This window comes from Trachymyrmex septentrionalis, unplaced genomic scaffold, assembly GCF_001594115.1.
Source record: "Trachymyrmex septentrionalis isolate Tsep2-gDNA-1 unplaced genomic scaffold, Tsep1.0 scaffold172, whole genome shotgun sequence".
NCBI lineage: Eukaryota > Metazoa > Arthropoda > Insecta > Hymenoptera > Formicidae > Trachymyrmex > Trachymyrmex septentrionalis.
Genome location: NW_017304887.1, coordinates 16,593 through 40,411, shown reverse-complemented (window position 1 = coordinate 40,411; position 23,819 = coordinate 16,593). Strand labels below are relative to the sequence as shown.

Genomic DNA, 23,819 nt, shown 5'->3' with positions numbered 1-23,819 from the left:
TACAACTAATTATTTTAAGAATTTAATAAAATAATTTTACATCTACGCAAATTTTTTAATATTTCAGCAAAACTGTTTTTTCCGTGCAATTATAATCGCAGATACTAAAAACTTTTCTTTCAGTGTAGATATATCGTAAAATGAATGATCGGAACTGACCGGATCGGAACTTTGTAATACGCTTATCATGATATTATATATTATATTCATATCGATTATATTGAATCTATAGCAATATGATACTTTGCTCAATATGATACTATACCAAGACTGAATATACAAACATACATCTATACAATGTCGCTCATTTGCTACAACAATGATAACTAAAAAATTTTTATAAATAAGTCATGTTTTTATATTAGTACTTACTAATTATATATTATATAACTGTTATATTAATTGCTTACAGAAACGCACAGAAATTTAAAGAAAAAAAGAAAAAAACATATTTTAAACGGACTTTTCTTCCTTTACAATCAATTATTATCCCAAAATTGCATTTCAAAATTATTCAAAACATTGAAATTCAATTTCTGAGAAGCTTTGTTTCTTGAGTTGTGTCATTGTTTTATAACAAATAAGTATATATATATAAATTTTTAATAACACTGATCGGCACTCGAGTAAATGATTGCGAGACGAAATATCGCGAAAATATTAACTGTAATCGGTATTCGTTCCCCAAAATATCCTTAACTGGAATTTGCAAGTCCAGTGTACTTGAAATTAATGTATTAGGTGTACAAAAAAGTTCTGAGCTTTTTTTTGTAAAATTCAATCTTTATTTAAAAACAAACGAAAAAATATTAATCAGCGAAATATTCTCCGTTTGCATCAATGCTCCTTTTCAGTTTGCGCAGAGTTTATATCCAGCAGTGCTTGCAATTCGTCCGTTTCAATCTTTTCAGGGCGTCCAGCACGCGATTCATCTTTAAGACTGAAATCTCCTTGGCGAAACTTTTGATACCACCTTTTGCATGTTGCATGACTTACAGCGTTCTCTCCATATGCAGCACAAATCATTTCAGTGGCTTCAGCAGCATTTTTCTTCAGATGAAACGCGAAGTGGATGGAAAATCGAATATGCTCTTTTGTAATTGCCATCGTGAACACTACTGATTTTTGAGGTTATGTGCATCAAACGCCAAACCGTATCGCATTTCAGGAGGTTAAATGTTACTGTTTTAAAACCCCAAAAGGGCGGGAAGATATATAAAATTTAAATTGTTATTTCGGTTGTATCAAATCTAAAGCTCAGAACTTTTTTGTACACCTAATATCTATTTTTTTTAATTAACATAATTTAAAGACTTTTTTTCAATTTGAATGTCAAAAGCCGAGGAATAAAATTATTTAAGGTTGCAAAAGAAACATTTGTTATAAATAATAATTTTTCACAACGTAGTCGAAGAAACGTCGAGTACACTGGACTTGTAAACACCGATTAGGATTAAGATAGAGATTATCGCAGAACCGTGACAATCACGACTCTCTCGCCTCGTGCGCAAGAGCTCGCGAGGAAGCGGCGCGCGTGCGGCGCCGAAAAATCGGGTCGGTGCTTGCTTTTTCTGCGACTTGCGGCAAAAACTTTCGACGCCACGCCGACGTCCTAGTCTGTCTGGATTCACTAGGTCAACGATCCCTATTCACCCCGATTTCACCGGTTTCGCCGAAAAAACGCACGCGCATCTTTTCGACCCGATTCTCGATTATATTATCGACGGCGATTTTTGAGTTACCACGAAAACCATAAGTAAAAGACGAAACCCAACACCACCTTCGTCCTTCTCCTCTACCGCTACTCTCCTCACTTGAGTGGGCGAGAATGATCCACACCTCCCAGTAACACTATCTGCTATTCTCGCAGTTGCGCGAGGGAGAAAAAGAAATGGGAAATCGCGAATCAGCGACTTGATGAATCGCGTCTCTTTTCCGTTCATTGTTTCTAATTAGTAAAGGTAAAAAACATGCCTAGAAATTCACTCACCGTTCGAGAACGCATCCATGACATCTGTGCGACACTCTGCTCCGGAAACTCCAGTTCTCCAGTTCTCCAGTTCTCTTCTCATCGATGAACGATGACAAAACGCGCAGGGATGCCGCGGAAAGTGGAAACCTCTCCAGAATCGCAACTCACACTTCAAGTCACCACGTAAAACCGTGAGATATACACCCTGCACACACTTGTTTACTTGTCGTCGCGGCGTCTTCTCGATCCGCCCGCGCCGTGCGACCCGTGCGTCGTGCGTCGACAGATCGACTGCCGGAGGCGAAGGGCCACGCGATACACGCCGCTTCGCGTCGCGTAACGTCGCGTCGCGTCGCGTCGCGCCGCGCCGCACCGCGCCGCACCGGGATTATCGTCTCGCGGAGCGAAAAAGAATCGCGAAAAGGAATTGATCTCGAAGATGATGGTCGATTTCTCGATCTTATTTGCGCTCTGCGACTCGCGCTGCCGTCAGCACGTGGGTCTCACTGTGTAACGAAATTAGCGTAATTCCTCGAACGTCTGACGGTGTGAAACGAACGAGAGAGAGAGAATCCGTTCGCGCGTCTCACGTGCCTGTAATCGCGCGTTCGACTGAACGGTCGAACAGTCCCGGAGTCTCCTCCGTCGGGTCTTCTCGCTCTTCCTGCTCGCGCCTTCCGTCGCGCGCGCGCGCCGACCAATCGCCGCTCTCCGTCGCGCGCCCACGATGAGGGCATGCCGCTCTCGTTTCTCGTGCGCCGCCACCGCCGCGCACGAGACGACGAGTTCGTCCTCTCTCTCTCTCTCTCTCTCTCTCTCTCTCTCTCTCTCTCTCTCTCTCTCTTGCTCTCTCTCTCTCTCCCTCTCCCTCCCCCTCTCTCTCTCCCCCCCCTCTTCTCCCCCTTCTCCCTCTGCTTCTTTACCTATCTTCCTATCGTCTCTTCTTTTCTCATTTTCACATACGATAAATACTGGAGGAGCATTTCTTAGGTGTATTTTGATTTAAGAGTATCAAAAGCGCGTAAATATATCAATGTATATCGACGCGTCGCATCGTTAACGAGCCTGCCGACTAAGATGATGTGAGATGATTTCTATAACAGAAAATTAGAAAAGCATGATGCGAATTAAATAACAAGCTAGTAACATTTGAGATGCTAGTAACATTCTATCGACGAGTTAGAGATGGCGTAATGTTCAGTGTTAAAAAACTCATACTATAATATATTATAAACTACTCCGGAATGTTCAGAAAGCATTTTTTCATCATTAATTTGTTTGCTGAAAAGAAACCTAAACATTCGAAGTACATTTATGTCCTTTAACTAGAGACAAACAAAATGCATTTGTTTAACATTTTTAGCAATTGTTTAGCAATTTTGTTTAACATTTCACATCTTGTTACTGTTTGATTTACTGTTATTTTTGTAAAGCATCATTTTCTTGTGACTTTTTTTCCCGTTTTCTAAAAATTATAAATTTTGGAAAAACGTATTTTGGAAGTCCTCACATATAGAAATAACATTCAACTTTGACCGTAATTGATACTTCTCTTATTTAATTAATTAATTAATATACAAATACATAGCAAAATAATATTCTCTTTTTCAGGGCATAGATCTGATTGTGAGATTTTTTATTCCATACACGTTATCAAAGCTAATATTTATTTTTTAATTTTCCAAGATTCTCTTCAAATTGGCACTATTTGTATTATAATAAAATTTTTACATAGAAACATGATTTGAAACATTCGAATCTTCAAACATCGCTTCGTAATCATTTTTCGCAGAGATATTTAAACTTTAAATTTGTCCTTTTTAAATGCTATAATAATTCTAAATGATCCTTTAACTTCAAAATAGAGTAACTTCATCAAAAATGGTCATAACTAGATTCAGAAAGCATTTTGAAAGTTGAAATTTCTACTTTCGAAATCGGTAATTGATATTTCAATCCGACTAATTTTTTACGGACACAAATGGATGTCTGTCAAAAATCTGAAAATTTTCTACAAATTTTACAAAGATCTATGGCGTCAAATAAAAATTACATAAATACGGTTTACAATATATAGTCGAAAGAATGAATCTTTACCTTTAATTTACTTTCTTATTGATCATTGTACGATTTTTTTTCACCGAGTTATTCAACGTTGAAGCAAAAGTGATCGTTTTTTCTTCAATGTTCAATAACTCGGCAAAAAAAAATTATAAAACACTCGATAAAAAAACAAATTAAATGTAAAGATTCACTCTTTCGACTGCTGTAAACCGCATTTTTGTATGATTTTTATTTCACGCCATAGACTTTTGTAAAATTTATAAATAATTTTTCGATTTTACGGATATATCCATTTGTGTTTGTATAGCTTTGTAAAAGATCAGTCAGATTAAAATATCGATATTATCAATTACCGATTTTAAAAATAGAGATTTCAAGCTTTAAAATGCTTTTCTGATTTTTTTGTTTGCGATAATTTTTCACCGAGTTATGGTGTTCTGAATATTGTACAATTTTTTGTGCATGTTCGAAAGTGTTTCCTATTTTTTATTGAGTAGTACATTTTGAGTAGTAGTATATTTTAAAACGTAAATTCTAAGGTAAATGAATAAAATGTGTTAATTTAATATAGTATAAATGCTAATTTTTTTGAAGAAAAAGTATACTTGCACAATTTGATCATAAATTACATCAGTATTATATTTTTGTGTTGATATTTTTGTACATAATATTTGTGTTACTAACGTATTTATTTTGTATTAAATTATTAACAAAAATTTGAGATTATTTGGGAAACGTGAAATATGTTAAATTTAACAGAAATTTTCCAACTGTGTATGATACTGTTATTTATAAAATTATTAGCGGCTTAACATTAAGGCTTAACTGTTGTATAAACATATCGCATGTTAAAAATATAATTTTTATTTTTTTTTTAACTATAGAATTATGATACAATGCATACAATGTAAGGAAATTGTTTAGTATCTTTTACTATTATATAATAGCATGATAAAATAACATGGTTAGATGCTCCATTTTTAGTTATTATTCCTGTTTATATAATTATTACTTCCATCCTGTATTTTATTGTTACTGCTATAATGTTAGTAATAATTATATACAATAGTTCCATTATATGTACTAAGAAAATATATAGTTGGTACTAAAAATGATATTGTATAAAGATATAAATATAGTGTAAAATGTTAAATGAAAGATCTCGAGTTTGCTGCTGCACATTGCACTCGATCTCTCCATTTCTTTATTTCCTTTCTCTCTCACACTATTCGCTCGCGTTTGTGTCTTTTCATTCACGCCCATCTACTTTTTCCTACTTTCTTTACCGCGAACTTACGTAATCGCCGGTCGCTTCATTGAAACACTATTACGTGCTTTTAAGTCCCTGTGGCTTTGACTCGAAACCTCCCGCAGTTATCCAATCTGATTCACTCACTTTTCGATTGTTTCATATGATTTTTTTTCTCTCTCGATCTCTTACTACAACGCAGAATCGATTTCTCTCCCGTTCATCTCTCTCTCTCTCTCTCTCTCTCTCTCTCTCTCCCCCTCTCCCTCTCCCTCCCTCTCCCTCTCTCTCCCTCCCTCCCTCTCCCCCCCCTCTCTCTCTCTCTGTCTTTTTCACTCCGCATAAGATTTATATTTACGCTGATCTTTCCTATCTTGGATTATTGCTGTGCAGCGATGACTGATATGAGTGGAGAACTGGATCTCAAACTCTAAAGAGCTCTCAATTCATGTGTAAGGTATATTTTTCAATCAGATGGAATGAGCATATGTCGCCGTTTCTGCGCGACTTGAAGTGGCTTAAAGTTAGTGAGAGGCGTATGTACTTTGTGTGGGATGTCTAACGTACATCACTTTAGCAACGGGAAAGCCTGAGCCATTATATTTTCACTTTAATTTTTCTAAGATTAATAAATTCACTAGAAGTCCTACTAGTTATCTACTACCACCTCAATATCGTATTGAATTTTATAAACGCTCTTTCTGCAGCTATGCTACCGAATTTTGGAATAGTATCCCAGGCGACTTACGTTGCTTCTCATCTCTGTGCATCTTTAAAAGTGAACTGTATAACTATTTATTTAATTCGAGCAAATAACCTGCGACCTGTTTTTCTGTTGAGGTCGTTGCGATTCTTTTGTTTTATACTCACTTTTAACTAATCTTTTATAATCATCATTTTTTTTGTATTGTAATATTCATTTATTTTGTTGATACTTTATACTGGTCTCCATTATTGTATTATCGTTAATTTTCATATCACATATGCTCTTACTTTTCATTTTTATTTCATTTACAATTACGTACATTTATAATTTCTTATATTTTTCTTATTTACTGATCATTATCATTTTGTTATTAATTATGTATTATTTTTGCGCTTAAGGAGAATTTATCCTAGAGCGCTAAATAAACAACGAACTCTCTTTCTTTCTCTCTCTCCCCCCTCCCTCCCCCCTCTCTCTCCCCTCTCTCTCTTTCCCCGCTCTGTCCTCTCTATCTCTATCTCTATCTCTATCTCTGTCTATCTTTCTCTCATTCTCCTGGCGCATTGTGTCCTCTTCCATTTCTCAAGAGATCGCATCCTCTCTATTCTATCTTTTCTCCCCTATTGTGTTGTACGTCTTCTCCTTCTCTTCCTTCTCACTTTCTCTCTTGATCTTCTCCTCTCTTTTCTTATCCTCGGTCATCCGCTCTTCTTGGCTCCGTCACTCGCGCGTTCCGTTTCTTCCTCTCCACTCTTTCAACTTTCTTCCATCTCTTCCGCGACTTCTTACTTCGATGGGGCGATCCGTGATGGCAACGCGAGAAAATCATTTCGCGTTACACAGTAAGAATCATTTTGTATTTGTGTTGAAAGTTAATACCTGTTGTACAATTCTTTTTAAAATTTTATATTGAATTTTTTAACATATTCGAATGTTAATTCAACATAATTTGGTTATGTTATTCAAATAATTGATATTCAACATTTTTAGTGTTAAAATAACATTGCAATTTATGAGTAAATGGATAAATAATAATAATAATAATGTTTTAAAATATAAATTCTAAGATAAATGAATAAAATAGGTTTATTTAACATATTATAAATCTTAATTTTACTGAAAAAAATATGCTGCCACAGAGCTGCATTCGTCGACCGGATACACTCAGATGTCATTTTATCCTTGTTCTTCACGAATGTTAAACAAGAATAAGAGAAGAGTGGATACACCCACATAATAATTCTGAACGCAACCCTGTTTATTTACAAATTATGTCAATACTACCTTTTTTAATTTTTTTATGTAATACTTGTGTTACTTTCTAACATATTCATCTTGTGCTAAATTAACACAAAAATTTGAATGAACTGTTTGAAATAACAGGTGAAATGTGCATTAAATTTAATACGAATTTTGCAACTGTGTATATAAGATGATTTTTGTGTTATATATATTATTATTTTTTAACGCCCACCTAGTAGTAATTAATTTATGGTAATACATTAATTAAATATTGGGAATATACATTGGGCTAATATTAAGCCAATGTTGGGCCAATATTTGACCAATATTTGGCCAATACTGTGCCAATAAATAGGTCCCTTATATCCTTTGTCACTACATAGATCCTTTTTGTAACTGATATTTTTATCATGAACATTTAATTTCAGTTTGCGCCATATGCGCATCACAGAATACCACGTGTACACGCTTCTTGTGAGATATCACTCATAGCTTAATAAACGCAGTTTATCCTAAGTCCCGACCTCTTGCTCTCTTGCTCGCCTTCGGTCGATGAGCAACATCCTCGTCGCTGCTTCAGCCGCCGCGCCCGCGTCGCGCCGTCGCGAGAGCTCTGGGACCAGGATTTATTATCTCTTACGTCGCACAGCCTCTTTTGAGGCAGGTTAGGGCGCTTAACTCGGCATTAGCGGTCGAGAGATTTACCTCCCTCCCCCCCCTCCCCTTCCCTCCCCTCCCCATGGCTGGTGTAACTGCCATTCTACGAGAGAGAAATCGGTCCGGCGCGGCGTGGCGATTGATTTCTACGTGGCACGATAAATCAGACGATTGGACTTCAAACGTGTAAACGGCTGGCTTGTTTTCCGAGTTTTTTCTTCTTACACGAGGCATGCTTGAAAGATTAAATTTGTACATCATACGCTACCAATAATGCATGAATACTGCAACGCATCTTTAAAAACTAAATATACTATATTTATTATAATATTCCTATTCAGCATGTATTTTCTCAATATTAACTAAATAGCAACAATGCAGTAAGTAAGCAATTGAGAGAGAGAGAGAGAGAGAAATCTTTTCCAAAACCATTATACGTATATATAATTACGACAAAATTAAAAAACGCTTTTATGAATGTTTATACAATGACTTTTAAGAAAAAAGATATTTTAGTAGATAATATAATAATAATAATAATAATAATAATTATTGTTATTATTATTATTATTATTATTGAGAGTTTCAAGTACAAGAATCGCAGACATTTTGCTATTTCAGAGCTGTTGCAGAAACATTTTGCAATGTTTCTGAGATATTTCAATTTCACATGTGAAACATTTCTGAAATATCTCTGAAAGGTATTTGTGCTGTTTGGGTTTGCAGATATATCTATTCAAAGTCAATTCTTTTTCAAATAAACCCATTTTAAATACGGTATTCATTACTTTAAGATTACTATGATTCTAAATTAAAGTTTTGTCAAGATTATAGTACACTTAATAGTGTATACAATTTTTTAATTAAACATCACAATTATCCTACTCTCAATTCAATGTATGAGGTTATTGTGACGATAAGTATCATGGAAACTCGATATGCTTCGCGCGCGATTGCGCTAAGTAATGGCTTGCCTGTTATTACGAATGCGATACATTGAAATACTGACGATTATGCGTTCATTAATAATTTTATGTAAGTACAATTCAAATATCACACTTTGGACAATTAGCACTATATTTGTATAACAATAATATTCATGCATAATTTGTTTTTATTATTAAATAAATTAATTTCATGTCAATGAAATTTGTAACAATTTTAAAGTTATAAATAAGAAAATGTGGGTAAGGAGTGGTCCGGTAATAATGGCGACTCGGTTGGTGCTAACACTGGTACTTTATTTTGTTAGACAGAAATCGAAAGCGTGGTGCATTCGCGTCGACGAGTAAAAAGAGACTGACTCCTCAGATCGTTGCTTGGCTTATAGAATCCTGAATGGCATAGGTATATTACTCGCATGTCTGGTACGACAAAGTTTCATATTTCGAAAAGCTAGAAGAAAGATGTGTACATATGTTAACAATATGCAGTTCAGTTGAACGAGTGAAAAGGATGTCCGTGACGCTCACATGGACGGTCTAATTATTTTAACTTGTAAACATTTAACGAACATTAGAACACATAATATACGTATATTAATTGTTTGTTATTCTTTCGATAAGAAAAATATATCTGAGGGCGACGCCGCGCGCACGTGTCGCTACAGTACCCCCCTGCTAGTGATTTGCCTAATCACGAGAAACCGCCCTGAAGTCGGTCCGGGAATCGCACTCGTCTGCCCGATCGTGTGGTTTGCCGTAAAGCGGTCTTGATCGGCTCCTGGGCGGTTGGTGGGTCGGTCCTCCTTGCTGAATTTTCAGGGTTATCCAGCTCCGATGGCACGGGCGGTTGCAATGATGTGCCGGAACTTGGGGGGTTCTCCAACCGCTGCTCGATTGGTGGCGAGCTAGCCTTCTCTGGTTCCTCGTCTTCTGAAATGATGTAGGCGGGCTTCAGCCGATCGATAGACACGGTCACATCCCTACCTCGGATGTGAACCACGAATGTTTTCGGTTTGCGGCTGACCACTCTGTAGGGTCCGTCGTACGGTTGCTGCAGGGTTCCTCCAGGTGCGTTGTGGCGCACGAATACTTGGCCCACCGTACTGAGATCTTTGAACACAAAGGTCTGCCGTTCGCCGTGGCGGGTGCCGTTTGTCGGGCGGAGTCTTCGAAAGTGCTGCCGTAATTCTTTGACGTATTCGGCCGCATCGCCTTCTGGGAGTGCTCTTGAAGCCAAGAACTCTCCGGGCAACCGAATTGACTCGCCGTAGAGAAGGTCGGCTGCGGTCGCTCCCAAATCCTCTCGCCACGCAGCCCGGATGCCGAGCAGCACGGTGGGAAGGACCTTTGTCCATTGGTCCTTCTCGTGGCACTTGATGGCTGCCTTGAGTTGTCGGTGTAGTCGCTCTATCATCCCATTGGCCGCCGGGTGGTACGCTGTTGTCTTGAGGTGCGCTACTCCGTATAGCGCGCTAAGCTGCCTGAATAGTTGCGATTCGAATTGTCTCCCCTGATCGGTGGTAACGCGGAGGGGGGTGCCGAATCGAGCTATCCAGCCCTCGTAGAAGGCCCGAGCGACGGTGACGGCCTCCTGGTCCACGAGCGGTATCACCTCTGGCCATCGAGAGAATCGGTCGACGCAAGTCAGGCAGTACCTGTAGCCTTCCGAGCTGGGCATGGTGATGAGGTCGAGATGGACGTGCTCGAACCTCGATGACGGCGGTGCGAAGGTACCGCACGGCGCCGAAACATGGCGAGTTATCTTGGATCGCTGGCACTCTATGCAGCTTCTTGCCCATCTTCGACAGTCGGATTTGATTGACGGCCAAACGAATCGTTGTGTAACCAGCTTGACGGTCGCCTTGATCCCCGGATGCGCGAGCTGATGTACCGATTCGAATGCCGCCCGGCGGAACTGCTTGGTGACGAACGGTCTTGCTGTTGTTGAAGACACGTCGCAATACACGCTCACCGGTGTCCCCGGTAATTGCACCCTTTTTATCTGCAGTGCCGAGCTCCCATTACGGTAGATTTTTAACTCGTCGTCGGTCTCCTGTGATGTTGCCAGAGCTTCGTAGTCCAAGGCTGCGATTCCTTCAACGCGTGAGAGGGCGTCGGCGACGATGTTGTCCTTACCGGATACGTGCCTGATATCGGTCGAGAATTGACCGATAAAGTCGAGGTGACGGCATTGTCGGGGCGAGCCCTTGTCGGCTTTCTGTCGAAAAGCGAAGGTGATCGGCTTGTGGTCCGTATAGATCGTGAAGGTCCTAGCTTCCACCATGTGCCTGAAATGTTTGACGGCGAGGTAGATAGCGAGGAGTTCCCGGTCGTATGCGCCGTACTTCTTTTCGGCACCACTTAGCTTCTTGGAGAAGAAGGCTAATGGTTCCCAGCTATCGCCGATTCGTTGTTGAAGGACCGCCCCCACTGTGAAATCCGAGGCGTCGGAGACTATTGCGAGTGGCGCGTCCGGTTCAGGGTGAGCCAGTAAAGCCGCTTGTGCTATGCTCTCCTTGCATTCATCGAAAGCGGCCTGTGTCGATGTAGTCCAGGCGATGGGCGTCTTGCCCTTGATATTCCCCTGGAGTAGATCATTCAATGGTGCTTGAAGGTAAGCCGCTCTGGGTATGAACCTCCTATAAAAGTTCAACATACCCAGGAACTGTCGCAGCTGTTTCGCCGTCGTCGGCTGCGGGTAACTTCGGATGGCTTCGACCTTCTCGGGCAAGGGCTGAGTCCCCTCGGCGGAAACTCGATAGCCAAGGAATTTAACTTCCGCCTGCCCGAACACGCACTTGGTCTGGTTGATAACCACTCCGAATTTCCTTAACCGTTCGTACACGATCTCCAGGTGCTGCAGGTGCTCGCGTTCGGAAGTCGATGCGACGAGTATGTCGTCTATGTACGCGTAACAGAAATCCAGACCTCGGAGGACTTCGTCGATGAACCGCTGGAAGGTTTGCGCGGCGTTGCGCAGGCCAAACGACATGAACGGAAATTCGAATAATCCGAACGGTGTCGTTATAGCCGTCTTTTTTATGTCCTCCGGCGCGACGGGGATCTGGTTGTATGCCCGAACTAGATCTATGGTCGAAAAGATACTTTTACCTCGTAAGGACTGCGCGAAATCCTCTATGTGTCGGACGGGGTATCGGTCCGGCAAGGTCCTTGCGTTGAGGGCGCGGTAATCTCCACATGGACGCCATTCGTCGCTGGCTTTCTTCGGGACCATGTGCAGCGGTGACGCCCAGCAGCTTTCCGATGGTCGTGCCGTCCCGAACTGGATCATGGTCTCGAATTCCTTCCTGGCCGCGCGCAGTTTCTCCGTCGGCAAACGCCTCGGCTTATTCGCCACGGGGGGGCCTGGTGTCGTTCGGATGTGATGTTGGGTCGAATGTTTCGGCTCAGCAGGGGCGCCGCCCGGGCGCGTGATTTCAGAAAACTTCTGTAACTGCTCGTGATAGATCGACGTTCCAGCAATGGTTTTAACGCCGGGGAGGTTACCCTTTGCGACATGACCTTTGGCAGTCAACGAAGTCAGCTGATCCACTAGGCGGCGGCCACGAACGTCGACGAGCAAGCCATAGAACGCCAGGAAATCCGCTCCGATGATTGGTTTAGGCACGTCGGCGATGACGAATCTCCACGTGTAGGCCCGGCGTAACCCAAGGTCGAGCGTAATTGTGATCGTCCCATAAGTCGCGATGACGCTGTTGTTCGCCGCCAAGAGCTCGTACGTTGACTTCTCCCGCGGCCCGCGTAGAAATGTTCGTGGGTAAACGCAGAGATCGGCGCCGGTATCAATTAAAAATCCCTTCTTGGAATTTCTGTCCGTGACGAACAGGCGGAGGGACGCAGGGCTCGGGTCGCTTGCCTCCATTAGTGACCGCCCTGATCGTTTCCCGAGCGGAAGTTGCACGGCGGTTCGCATCTTGTCGCGTCAGCACCAAACCGCCAGTGGTACCAGCAGACGCCGTCCTTGCCGCGACCGCGGCTGCGCGCGCGCTGCCCGGACGGTGAACGCCGCTCCCGCGATCGGCTACCGCGAGCCGACACGCGGTCCTCTACCGCCGCGATCTCTTGGCGAAGTCCATTCGCCAACTCCCCCATTTTGGCGGTGATATGGACGGTCAATCGCTCGAGCATCGTCTCGAACGAGTCCGTCGATACGGCCGCGACCTGGTGCCTTTCAGGCAAGGCGTCGCTGACGGCGTCGGCGAGCTCGGCCATCTTCTCCAAACCGGCTTCCGTCTGGGTTACCAGGATGACCCGCATGGACGCTGGCATTCGCCCTAGCCAGATGGTTTTGAGCAACTCGTCCGGAACGGCGGTGCCCGCCAGCCCACGCAGGTGGCGAAGGAACTGGGACGGCTTTCGGTCTCCCATCTCCTCTTGTTCGAGTAACTGCCGTGTCTTTTTCTCCTGTGAGGTCCCGAGCCGGCGTATGAGCTCCGTTTTGAGTAACTGGTACTTTCCAGTCTCGGGTGGATCGACCAATATATCGCGGACGTCCTCGGCGTATCGGGCATCGAGGTTGCCCGTGACGTAATGAAATTTTGTATCGTCGTTTGTGATTCCCGAGAGCGCAAATTGACTCTCCACCTGGCGGAACCACAGCTCGGGATCGCGAGCCCAGAACGGCGGAATCCTGGTCGCCACTCGGTCGATCGATGCGGCCGCGCTTTCTTTATCCATGATCGCTACGGAGGGGCTACGGTCGGGTCTCAACGTCAGTCCTTATGATTTTCGGTGCACTTCCACAATCACCCACACTGCACTTTACGGAAAACGCGATATACGCATGCAAGATCACGTCGGGGTCACCAATTATGTGGGTAAGGAGTGGTCCGGTAATAACGGCGACTCGGTTGGTGCTAACACTGGTACTTTATTTTGTTAGACAGAAGTCGAAAGCGTGGTGTATTCGCGTCGACGAGTAAAAAGAGACTGACTCCTCAGATCGTTGCTTGGCTTACAGAATCCTGAATGGCATAGGTATATTACTCGCATGTCTGGTACGACAAAGTTTCATATTTCGAAAAGCTAGAAGAAAGATGTGTACATATGTTAACAATATGCAGTTCAGTTGAACGAGTGAAAAGGATGTCCGTGACGCTCACATGGACGGTCTAATTATTTTAACTTGTAAACATTTAACGAACATTAGAACACATAATATACGTATATTAATTGTTTGTTATTCTTTCGATAAGAAAAATATATCTGAGGGCGACGCCGCGCGCACGTGTCGCTACAAAAACAAATCTTAAACATATCTTCTTGTTATTTTGCTTTATCTCTTAATGTTGTGTTATATAAAATAAATAATTTTGATGTATTATAAAGTTTGTAGCAAATATATAATTATTTTACAGATCATGCTGTGAATTATATTTCAAAGGGAAAGAAAGTTTTATTTTTGATAAGAAGTATTCATATATTTTTGCTTATTTATATATAAAGAAAGAAAAAATATGTTAAATGTTCATTTTTGTTGGTCAAATATATTTTAATATTAATAATGAATATTGTTTGCATTTTGTAATTATTATTGTTTTTTTATTCATAAAATAACAATAAAGAAAGCCAAGAGTGGTCAAATTTTGGATGTTACAAATAATACATTATATATTCTTTTATTAATTTATTCCAGATATAATTGCAAGCCGATAACGTTCGGTTTCAACACAATCATTATGAAACACTAATAATCTCCTTTAAATTAAGACATTTTTCTCGGAAAGTTGAGAGGTCCCAAGTTCGAATTCTGGCTGAGTAATATTTTTCGCAATAAATTTCTTGCTTACTTTCTTTCTTTCTAATTTAATTTAATATTGTTATTTGTTGAAACCAAATGTTGTGGGCTCGCAATTATATCTAGAATAAATTGATTTAATAAAAGAATATATAATGTATTATTTATAACATTCAAAATTTGACCGATCTTAGCTTTCTTTATCGTATTTGATATTCATATATACGGTCGTGCTTAAAATTCTTAATATGTTTTTTGTTCATTCTTTACAAATAGACTTGATTTGTATCTCAATAATCGTCATTGTCACAATCACCCCTTAGACCGTTTCATATTACCCCGCAATATGGGGTAATATGTGATTTTTGAAGGAGTTAGAAAATTTATTTTTATATGTAAACAAGAAATAATTTCGGTTACTAACATTTTCCTATTAATAATTGAAGTTTTAAAATAATTATTCGTACAAGAATTAAATACAAATAATCAAAATTAAGAAAATGGCATGTTGTTGAATTCCAACTTTGCGTTTTTTCGTCACAATTAGCTCGGTTAACCCTAATTTTTAATGTATATTTCTCATATACATAAGGTTCGTACGTTTCAACTCGGTTTGGAGAATCTTCTTCAGCGAATAAGTATTTACATATTAATAATAGAAAACTTCTCTTCCTCCAATATGTACAGCCACTAAATATTCAATATTTATAAATCCAAAGTGTTGTAATTCCATAAATTACGAATTTCATTGATTTCTGCAGTGTAGTGAATTGGGATATTTTGAACTATTTAAGTATCAAATTAATATAAGTATAAATTGACTAATGTGGCTTTTCCGTTTTTTTGTGAAGACGCTTCTTCTCTTATATATGATATACGGGAAAAAAAAATGTTGCTGGCTACAGCTAATTCTGATTAGCTGAAATCGCATCAGCTACTATAGCTATGAAATTTGCTAATACATACAAAGGATTTGCTGCTGTAGTTAATATAAGAACGTGATAGCAAAGCATATTACAGATCAATTATTTAGCAGCATGAAGTTAGTTATCATAGTTATCGGATATGTCAGTGTAAAAGAAAATTGTCTCTATCACAGCTAAATACGGTTTACTGAAACTGTACTTGCTACCAAATTGTCTGCTACACAAAAAACATTTGCTGCAATGATCAATAGATCGACATAATAGCAAAATGCTTATCTGTTACAATGATAATATTTAGCCTCACAGTTAATGGAAATTAGATCTCGCAGATATAACGTTAGGTACCCATACGTTACGACTGAAATTTAGTTATCACACGCAAATTTTTACTGTTCCAACTAATCTTTTTTTCTGTGTAAATTACATTAGTCAGTTTACACTTATATTAATTTGATACTTAAAGTTCAAGATAAAGCTCAATTCATTATGCTGCAGAATTCAATCAAATTCGTAATTTATAGAATTATAACACTTTGAATCTATAAATCTTTAGTGGCTGTACACATTGGAGGAAGAGAAGTTTTCTATTATTATCTAATATGTAAATACTTATTCTCCGAAGAAAATTCTAAACTGAGTATCGAAATGTATGAACTTTATGTATATGAAAAATATACATTAAAAACTAATTGTAAGATTATTACGCTTTAATTACTGCGTTTACACTCTCATTTGCCTGAAGATTTATTTTTTTTTATTTTGAAAGTGTTTACGAAGTTTTGGTTATGTTTATTATTTATATAATAAAAATATATTATTATTATTTGTTATTACATCTTTGTAAATTATAATTATAATTACGATTAAAATTATTATTATTATTATTATTGTTATTATTATTATTATCTATGAAGGTATGGTAAAAACTATTAAGTTAATATTCTTTTGTTTTTTTTAAATATATTAATTCGACAATCTGTCTTGTTCTCCATGAGCCGCTTCGCTTTTCTGTCAGAGAAACTCGAGCGCAGCGAATGCAAAGAAGGGTATCGCCCGAAGACCTTGGATAAAGAACTCGGATCGACCTGCATGTAGGCCAGTAGGTCAAGTTGACATTAGCGCAGTGAATCATGTAGTAACCATCGAGAAACCCTCTCTTCCCTCGTGCACTTTAAATAACAAGGCGTCCCTATTCTTTCTAAATTTCAGACGTGTTTCATCGGGAGATCAGATAATCGATTTTAATTAATAAACAAATACGCGTAGATTAATGATTCTCATTTATTACTGACTATTATTAGATTAGAGATCAAAACTTATATAGAACCAAATATAGGTAATAACAAGGGCTACGAGCGCAATTAAAATTAATAATGTTTAATATTATATTTGAAACTAAATTAATAAAAAGTACAAATGTTTCGACGCTGATCGGATCATTCTCAATGTTAGAATAATAATATTACAATAAAAGTCAGATTTTCATAATACAAAAACAATGTTCTGTACGTTATAAAATAGATTCAAAAAAATGTAGATACGTATCAAATGCTTATGTCTTCTTTCTTTATTACGAATATGTGGTCCATTAAGATATTAAAAGAGAGACGTTGAAATCGCTTAATATAATCTGGGTGCTCGTAATACTCGCATTTTTCTTCAATGAAAATCAATCTATTTAAAAGAAAGTTTTCAAAAAAAACCCAGTTATTAAGTTACGAATACAATTAATAAATAATTACAGTGTATAAAAGAAACTAACTAACAATAAAAAGTAGACAAACAAAAAAAAATTTGGGTTGGGCCCATTATACAATCAAAACGTAGTTTATAACGTAATCTTGTGATAAAGCGGTAATTGCGATGCTATTTACGTGGGTCAAACAAAAAGGCAATTAAAGACAAGATTATAGAAATATGCTTCCGATATTAATAAAAGATCTAAATCGCCATCGGTGATTTCCAATCACCACCAATCATAATCACAATTTTAAGTGAGATAAAGTTGAAATTTTGGACATTGAATTCTCTTACAACAAGACAGAAACATGGGATTAATAAGTAAAATGATACGGAATCTCTGTCGGAAACATATTCTAACATCATACATTCCTTTTCTTCCCTTCCTATAATACTTCTTTCCTTCCTCCTTCCACATATTACTGTCTCCGCGTCTATTTGTCTCCTTTTTAACTCATAACGTTGTCAGACACTGTCGATGCTGCAAATTTCTCTGCTCTAATACAGCACAATGGCTTATAAAATTTCTGTGTTTATTGCATTACTCTTTTAATTTTTGACTTACAACAGTTTGACAGAAGAAGGTAAATATTTATAGTTTTGTATTTTAATATGCACTGATTTATTGACTTGTTCAGTTTTTACCTGCAATTGATATTAATGTTAACATAATTCTAACGATTTTTCTATGTATTATACGTATTTTAAAACATTTTTTCTTCTGTTTGTCTACTCTTAATTATTGTTAGTGTGATTTCTTTTATACACTGTAATTATTTATTAATTGTATATATAATAAAATTGGATAATTAATTTAGATAATTAATTAAAATAAAATAATAAAAAATAACGAAAAATAATACAAATATATGTTTTATATTTTTATAAATTTTTATTCAAGAAAAATTAAACACTGAATTTTGCTGGAATACTATGAACTTTAAAGATAATGCTTAAAGATGCACGAAAAAAATAAAAAGTAAGTAGTGTAAAATATGTAATATTTTTACGAATTTATTACTTATACACTGAAATATGCTAAAATATTATAAATTCTAAGGAAAATTAATGAAAATATTTGAAAAATAATGACATTGAAACAAAAAACACATATTATTTTTACAGATTTATTAATGAAAGTTACCAAAAAAGAAACAATAGGATTAAAATAATGGAATTAATAATGGACAAAAAAATAGACAAATTAAAGTTGTTCTAACTTGCGAAAAAATATGAAAATCAGTTTGCATTCTAACGAAAAGTGTTGAATTCATAACAGTTTCTTTCCAGAATTGCTACTAGATGATAACGTTTATCGTACATAAAATTTCAAGCTTTCTATAGATCTTTAACCGAAACTCAGATATATCATTATTTACATTTGTACAAGATACATATGTTACATTTTCGTATATATTATATTATATTTAGTCCGAGACATGATTGTATTTTGGTACCAACAAAGCTAATGAATAATAACATTTTACGAAATATTTCAATCTTACAGAATAATAGAATTGTCCAAAGGATTACGAATTTTAATGTCCAATAGATGTATGTAAGTCATAATGAGGCTCATTTTACAGCCTACAAGATGTCCTGTAAATAGTTTTTGGATTATATAAACAGGAATCCCTCGATATGAATAACTTTTCATTAAATTCATTGCGTTTATTGATTTTTATTTTAAAATTTACCGAATTCTTTATAATCTTAATGTTTTATATTGAATTGTTAATGAAATCTTAATGTAAAATACTGAATAATATTGATGGTAAGTGATACTGAAAGTAGATCAAGATTGATATAGATTTTAATATGCAATAAGAATAATACTTTATTATTCTTTACAATTTCAATAAAAAATTTCTATCAGGGTAAATGTAGAAAAATATACTACAGCTGGTATTGAAAATATGAATTAAAAGTTCTTACTTGATAACGCTTTTTAGGCTTTCACGGATATTATTGTATCTTCTAAATTATTCGATTTTATTATTCATAATTATTTTATCATGCAATTATAGTCACAAATACCAAATACTTTATTTTCAATATACGTTAAAGATTACGCACAAAGGATTTAAAGGATTTGAAGAAATAAATAGTATGGTTAAAAAAGTCCCCGAAAGACAACACGCTATAATCTACCAACGAATTGCCGGAGAATCTCGAGACTGTCAAATAATTCTACACAGACAATTCCATCTGCCTAAACGTCAAGATTTATGCGTCTAATATGACCAGTATTAATTCATAAATCTAGACGGTATTACTATCCGCGAAACTCGCGATTCATAAATCTCGGGATTTATACGCGCGTTCTGAACGCTTAGGTACTTTGTGCGTGCGCAACTGTCTTTGAAAACGTAATATCATCCGAGGCAAATTACAGAATTCTAATCCAGCTTAGTTGAGCGTAACTAGAAGGAATTCATGGTTCTCTATCTTACGTCAAGAATATAAATTTACTTTAGAAAGCAAATATTTCAATACGTGAAAATATTATAATAACATTTTTAACATTAAAAGCTATGATGATAGATTCACAGCAATTTAATTCTCGAATTACGGATAATTAAATAAAAAAATGTACGTTTTTTTCTTTAAAGAAAGATTAAACGTAAATCTATTTTAAAAACATAAAAAAAATCTAGATTTATTCACATAACGTAATTTTAAATAACAGATTTTAACGTATATTTTCTATAAAATTTAAATTTTCATTATATAAACTAAAACAAAACAAAAAAATCTGCCTTGTTAACGAATTCGTGAATATTTATAATATATTCTGATAAAATTTATATTCCTAATCTTATATAAATATTTGAAAAATAAATATTCGAATTATTGAAATAATTATTCCATTATTATCTTATCGCGTGCACAGAATTCGAATAGTTTAAAAATGATGAAAAATCTTTCGAGAAACAGAAAACTACACAGTAAGTACACAACAAAATAATTCTGATCAACGGGCTACAAAGTCCTCCACCACATTTGAAAAAAACTTTTATCTTTTATTTTTTTTTCTCGTTGTTTTTGAATTCTAAACACTATTAGACACTTAACTTTTATCCTATTAGATTTAACTATTAGATTTAACTTCTATCCTATTATGCGCTGCTATCACTATTAGAAATATCGAAATTGCATAATGTAATCTCTAATATATCTACAATTAAAATCATACTAAAAATCAATAATAAAATTGTTGGAAAGAACAATAATCAACAAAAAATATGAGAAACTTTTGATAACAATATATTCATGAGAATTTAAGACATGGTATTTAAAACACATACACACAGTAAGTTATTAGTGCGCAAGTGTCGAAGATATACATCTGATCAATCAGAAAGCTCTTTCTAATATCCTAAATAATTTAATTTTATTGAAATTAATCACCTCTCTGTATAATTTTTTTCATTATCTAAGACATTCTAAGAAAATGTAAGTAATATATATAATAAGTAATAATAAACAGATCAATTAAGTAATCAGCGAAGTAATCAACTTTGATTGCACTTTGTTTAGAATATATAGAAATGCATATCGGAGCGGTACGATCACGCTGAATTATCTGAATTACCAGCGCGAGACTTTATCGCGCGTTGGCACGAGCACGATACCAAACACAGTAGATCGATATCGTGCAGCTTGTACAATTTAATATGCAAACGAATGATGCGCGTTTGATTTCGTGCCGGTGATCGCAACTCCACAAAATTCCTATTCAGTGAGCAGTCGATTTTTGCATTTTTCGCTTCACACAAGAATCCACAGTGACGATCTCCGTCTGATCTCCGGGGGAGAAGAAAGAGGAGGAAAACGTTGTTGCTAGAGGAGGAGGAGGAGGTGGTGATGGCGGCGAAGGAGGAGGCACACGGGTTCGCTTTTGCCTGAGCGTACCCGTTCGTTCACCCTAGCGGGGGCACCAACCTGGCTTTACTTCAGTTACACGCCGGGAGAGCTGGCACATTGTGTATATGTATACATGCATATAGTGTGTGTGTGTGTGTGTGTGTGTGTGTGTAAAAATGTGTGCATCTATATACATAAAACTAGATGTATATAAAAGCATATACGTATAAAACATGTGCACAGATACATATGTCCGGATGTTCGCACCAGAAAAGATCGGAATCTAAAAATACGGAAAAGATCGTGAAAGATTGAGTGACAAAAGCGTCCACATGATTTCTTATTCCGAATAGTAATTTTTTATTGTACCGTAAGAGCATTTCAAATTTGGCCAAACATTTGTACTTGGATAATCTGTCATCGTCCGTTTTTCAGAGTCACTGACATGACAGTGTTTTTTTCTAGCGTAAACGAGGAGGTAATTAACATCATTGTATGATTGTTTAACTATTGCTTACGATTAAGCATAATTAAAACCTGTGTGTGGGAAAGAAGACTACTACTACCGGGATTGAAAAGTCACGACCGTGCGTTACTTGATTTTTTTTTCACTCTCTCGCTATAGAGTCTTTAAGCGCATATTTTGGGACACCTTGTATAAAGACATATAATACATTCTCGGATGTACTTACACCTAGTATAGATGGGTACACGGAGAGTGTACCGAGAGTGTCCCGGTCGAATACGACGCGATTCCACGGCCCTTTGCGAAAGAGTGAGAAAGAGAGTGAACGAGGTAGTATCGACTTCACCGGCCCGTTCCAGAGAGAGAGAGAGAGAGAGAGAGAGAGAGAGAGAGTGAAGGCAAGGAAAAAGGACGGATGCTTTTGTTCGACCGCTCAGGACGAAGCGCGAGTCGCTCTTCTCTTGGAAAGAGGCTCTCGACGCTAGGAATGAAGACATTACTGTCCGCAAGTAATACTCCGTCGACTGTTTCCAGCCTGAAAGAGCGGAGGCTTCGGTCCGCGAAGAAGCGCCCGTAACGCCTTGCGCCGTCAAATTCGCTGATCGTGCAATTTCCATCGTCATGATGGAATTTGCACCGCTTAGAGACGACATTGGCTTACGGCTGCCATCAGTCGGGTTCTTGACCTAAACCCAAGTGCGAGCGAGAGAGCGGCAAAATTTCAATTTCGAAATGCTGACCGCTCGCTGAACGATGAAATCGACGGTAACATCGCGATAAAAAAATTAAGTTTGGAAAAAGCGTGGCGACTTTTTGTTGTCAAGAAAAAAAGAAAGAAAATGACAGTTAGGAATAGAAAACCGATATAGATCTTTATTCGTTTAGAATGTTTATATCATCGAGCTATGTAGAACTATAAATAATTCGCATTAAAATTATATTAGTCACAAAACTTAATTAACTTAGTTTATTTGAATAAAATGTGTTACTTCACTAGAAATAATTATACGAGACTCGCGATCACAAATATGTACATTTGAATCAATATAAAAAAATTAAGAATAACGAGTTAAATTCGATGCGTTGATCATCCGGATGGATACGGGAGCGGTCACCGTATCCGTCGGACTAGACCTCTGCGGATGATGGGAATAACTGACTTCCATGTCGATCTCGTCGAGCTCCTCTTCCTCTTCCTCGTGGGTGTCCGACTCGTCTTCCTCTTCACCCTCACCTTCCTCCTCCTCCTCTTCCTCTTCCTCTCCCTCCGATCCTCTGAACTAGATTTTTCATGCGCAAGAGAATATATTAGGTATACATTAGAATATTAGAATTTAGAATACATTACGTATCATTAATCCGTTTGAGTTCTGATTTAAGCATTTTCAAATGTCGAACATATCAAATCCATCCAGATATTCATGAATCATGACGTTAAACTGTAGTCACATTAGCAGCAATTGTCGGTTGAAATGCGATTGTAATTAGCGATTAGTTTTCAATCAACCAGAACAAAACGGTCCCCGATTACGTTGCTCTAATTGATTAAAAAATAATCGCCAATCACAATCGCAATCAGCAATCGCTAGTATGACTACAGTGTTAAGATTGTGCCTAATAGTTAAGTATTCGATACAATTGAAAAAATAAATAATAAATTATTAGGAGTGAAATTTAGCTCATTTGAGGATTTTTTTTCTAAAAAAATTGATTTATTTAAACATATCACGTAAACGTTTAATAACTGTTGTACGATCAACATTTAATTCTCTGGCAAATTCTGATGTGGATTGTACTTTGTCTAATAATGCTTACAAATCTGCAATTTCTAGCTTTTGTCATTAACATTGAAATCACCACTTTTAAATCGACAGAACCAATATTCACATTTTTGGAGCAACTTGATGGAACAACATCATCATAAGTTTTAGAATTCTATGACCTTCAGCCGCCATTTCTGATTAAAAAACAAGAGCAACGCATACTGAAAATGCTCTTTAAAAAGTTCCATTTTTAAAATAACATAAACACCAATGTTTACTGTGTTTATTATTAGTAAACGACTAAATGGAGTAATATTAGAGAAATAAAAAATAATAGCTGTGATTGGAATATCTTCGACAATACTGACATTAGTACCATTTCTTGCAAAACCCTCAAAACTAAATCAGATTACTAATATATCAATATAATTAATAAAATGTTAATAAAATATATAAAATGTTATA

General features: G+C 37.2%; 3 protein-coding genes across 3 annotated transcripts in view; all 3 read right to left on the bottom strand.

Annotated features, from left to right (window-relative positions):
• The window catches only part of LOC108746485 (ecdysone-induced protein 74EF), a 295,998-nt gene extending 293,427 nt beyond the window's left edge, over positions 1 to 2,571 (bottom strand). Inside the window, exon 1 of the mRNA XM_018483288.1 lies at positions 1,991 to 2,571. The gene's annotated coding sequence lies outside the window, so the exon portion shown is untranslated. The remainder of the gene's footprint in view (positions 1 to 1,990) is intronic.
• A 10,145-nt stretch (positions 2,572 to 12,716) lies between these two features.
• On the bottom strand, positions 12,717 to 13,532 carry LOC108746471. Its single transcript, XM_018483268.1, has one exon. It carries the CDS (start codon positions 13,530 to 13,532, stop codon positions 12,717 to 12,719), a length of 816 nt encoding a protein of 271 aa, XP_018338770.1.
• Positions 13,533 to 22,605: 9,073 nt separating this feature from the next.
• LOC108746477 (anaphase-promoting complex subunit 15-like) overlaps positions 22,606 to 23,819 on the bottom strand; it is a 5,052-nt gene continuing 3,838 nt past the window's right edge. The window contains exon 3 of the mRNA XM_018483275.1: positions 22,606 to 22,871. Within this exon, the coding sequence (XP_018338777.1) occupies positions 22,647 to 22,871 (225 nt within the window). The 3' untranslated portion in view covers positions 22,606 to 22,646. The remainder of the gene's footprint in view (positions 22,872 to 23,819) is intronic.

What these genes read in the sequence shown, in the direction of transcription:
- LOC108746471 (XM_018483268.1), bottom strand. Translation starts at nt 13,532, where the DNA reads ATGGATAAAGAAAGCGCGGCCGCATCGATCGACCGAGTGGCGACCAGG.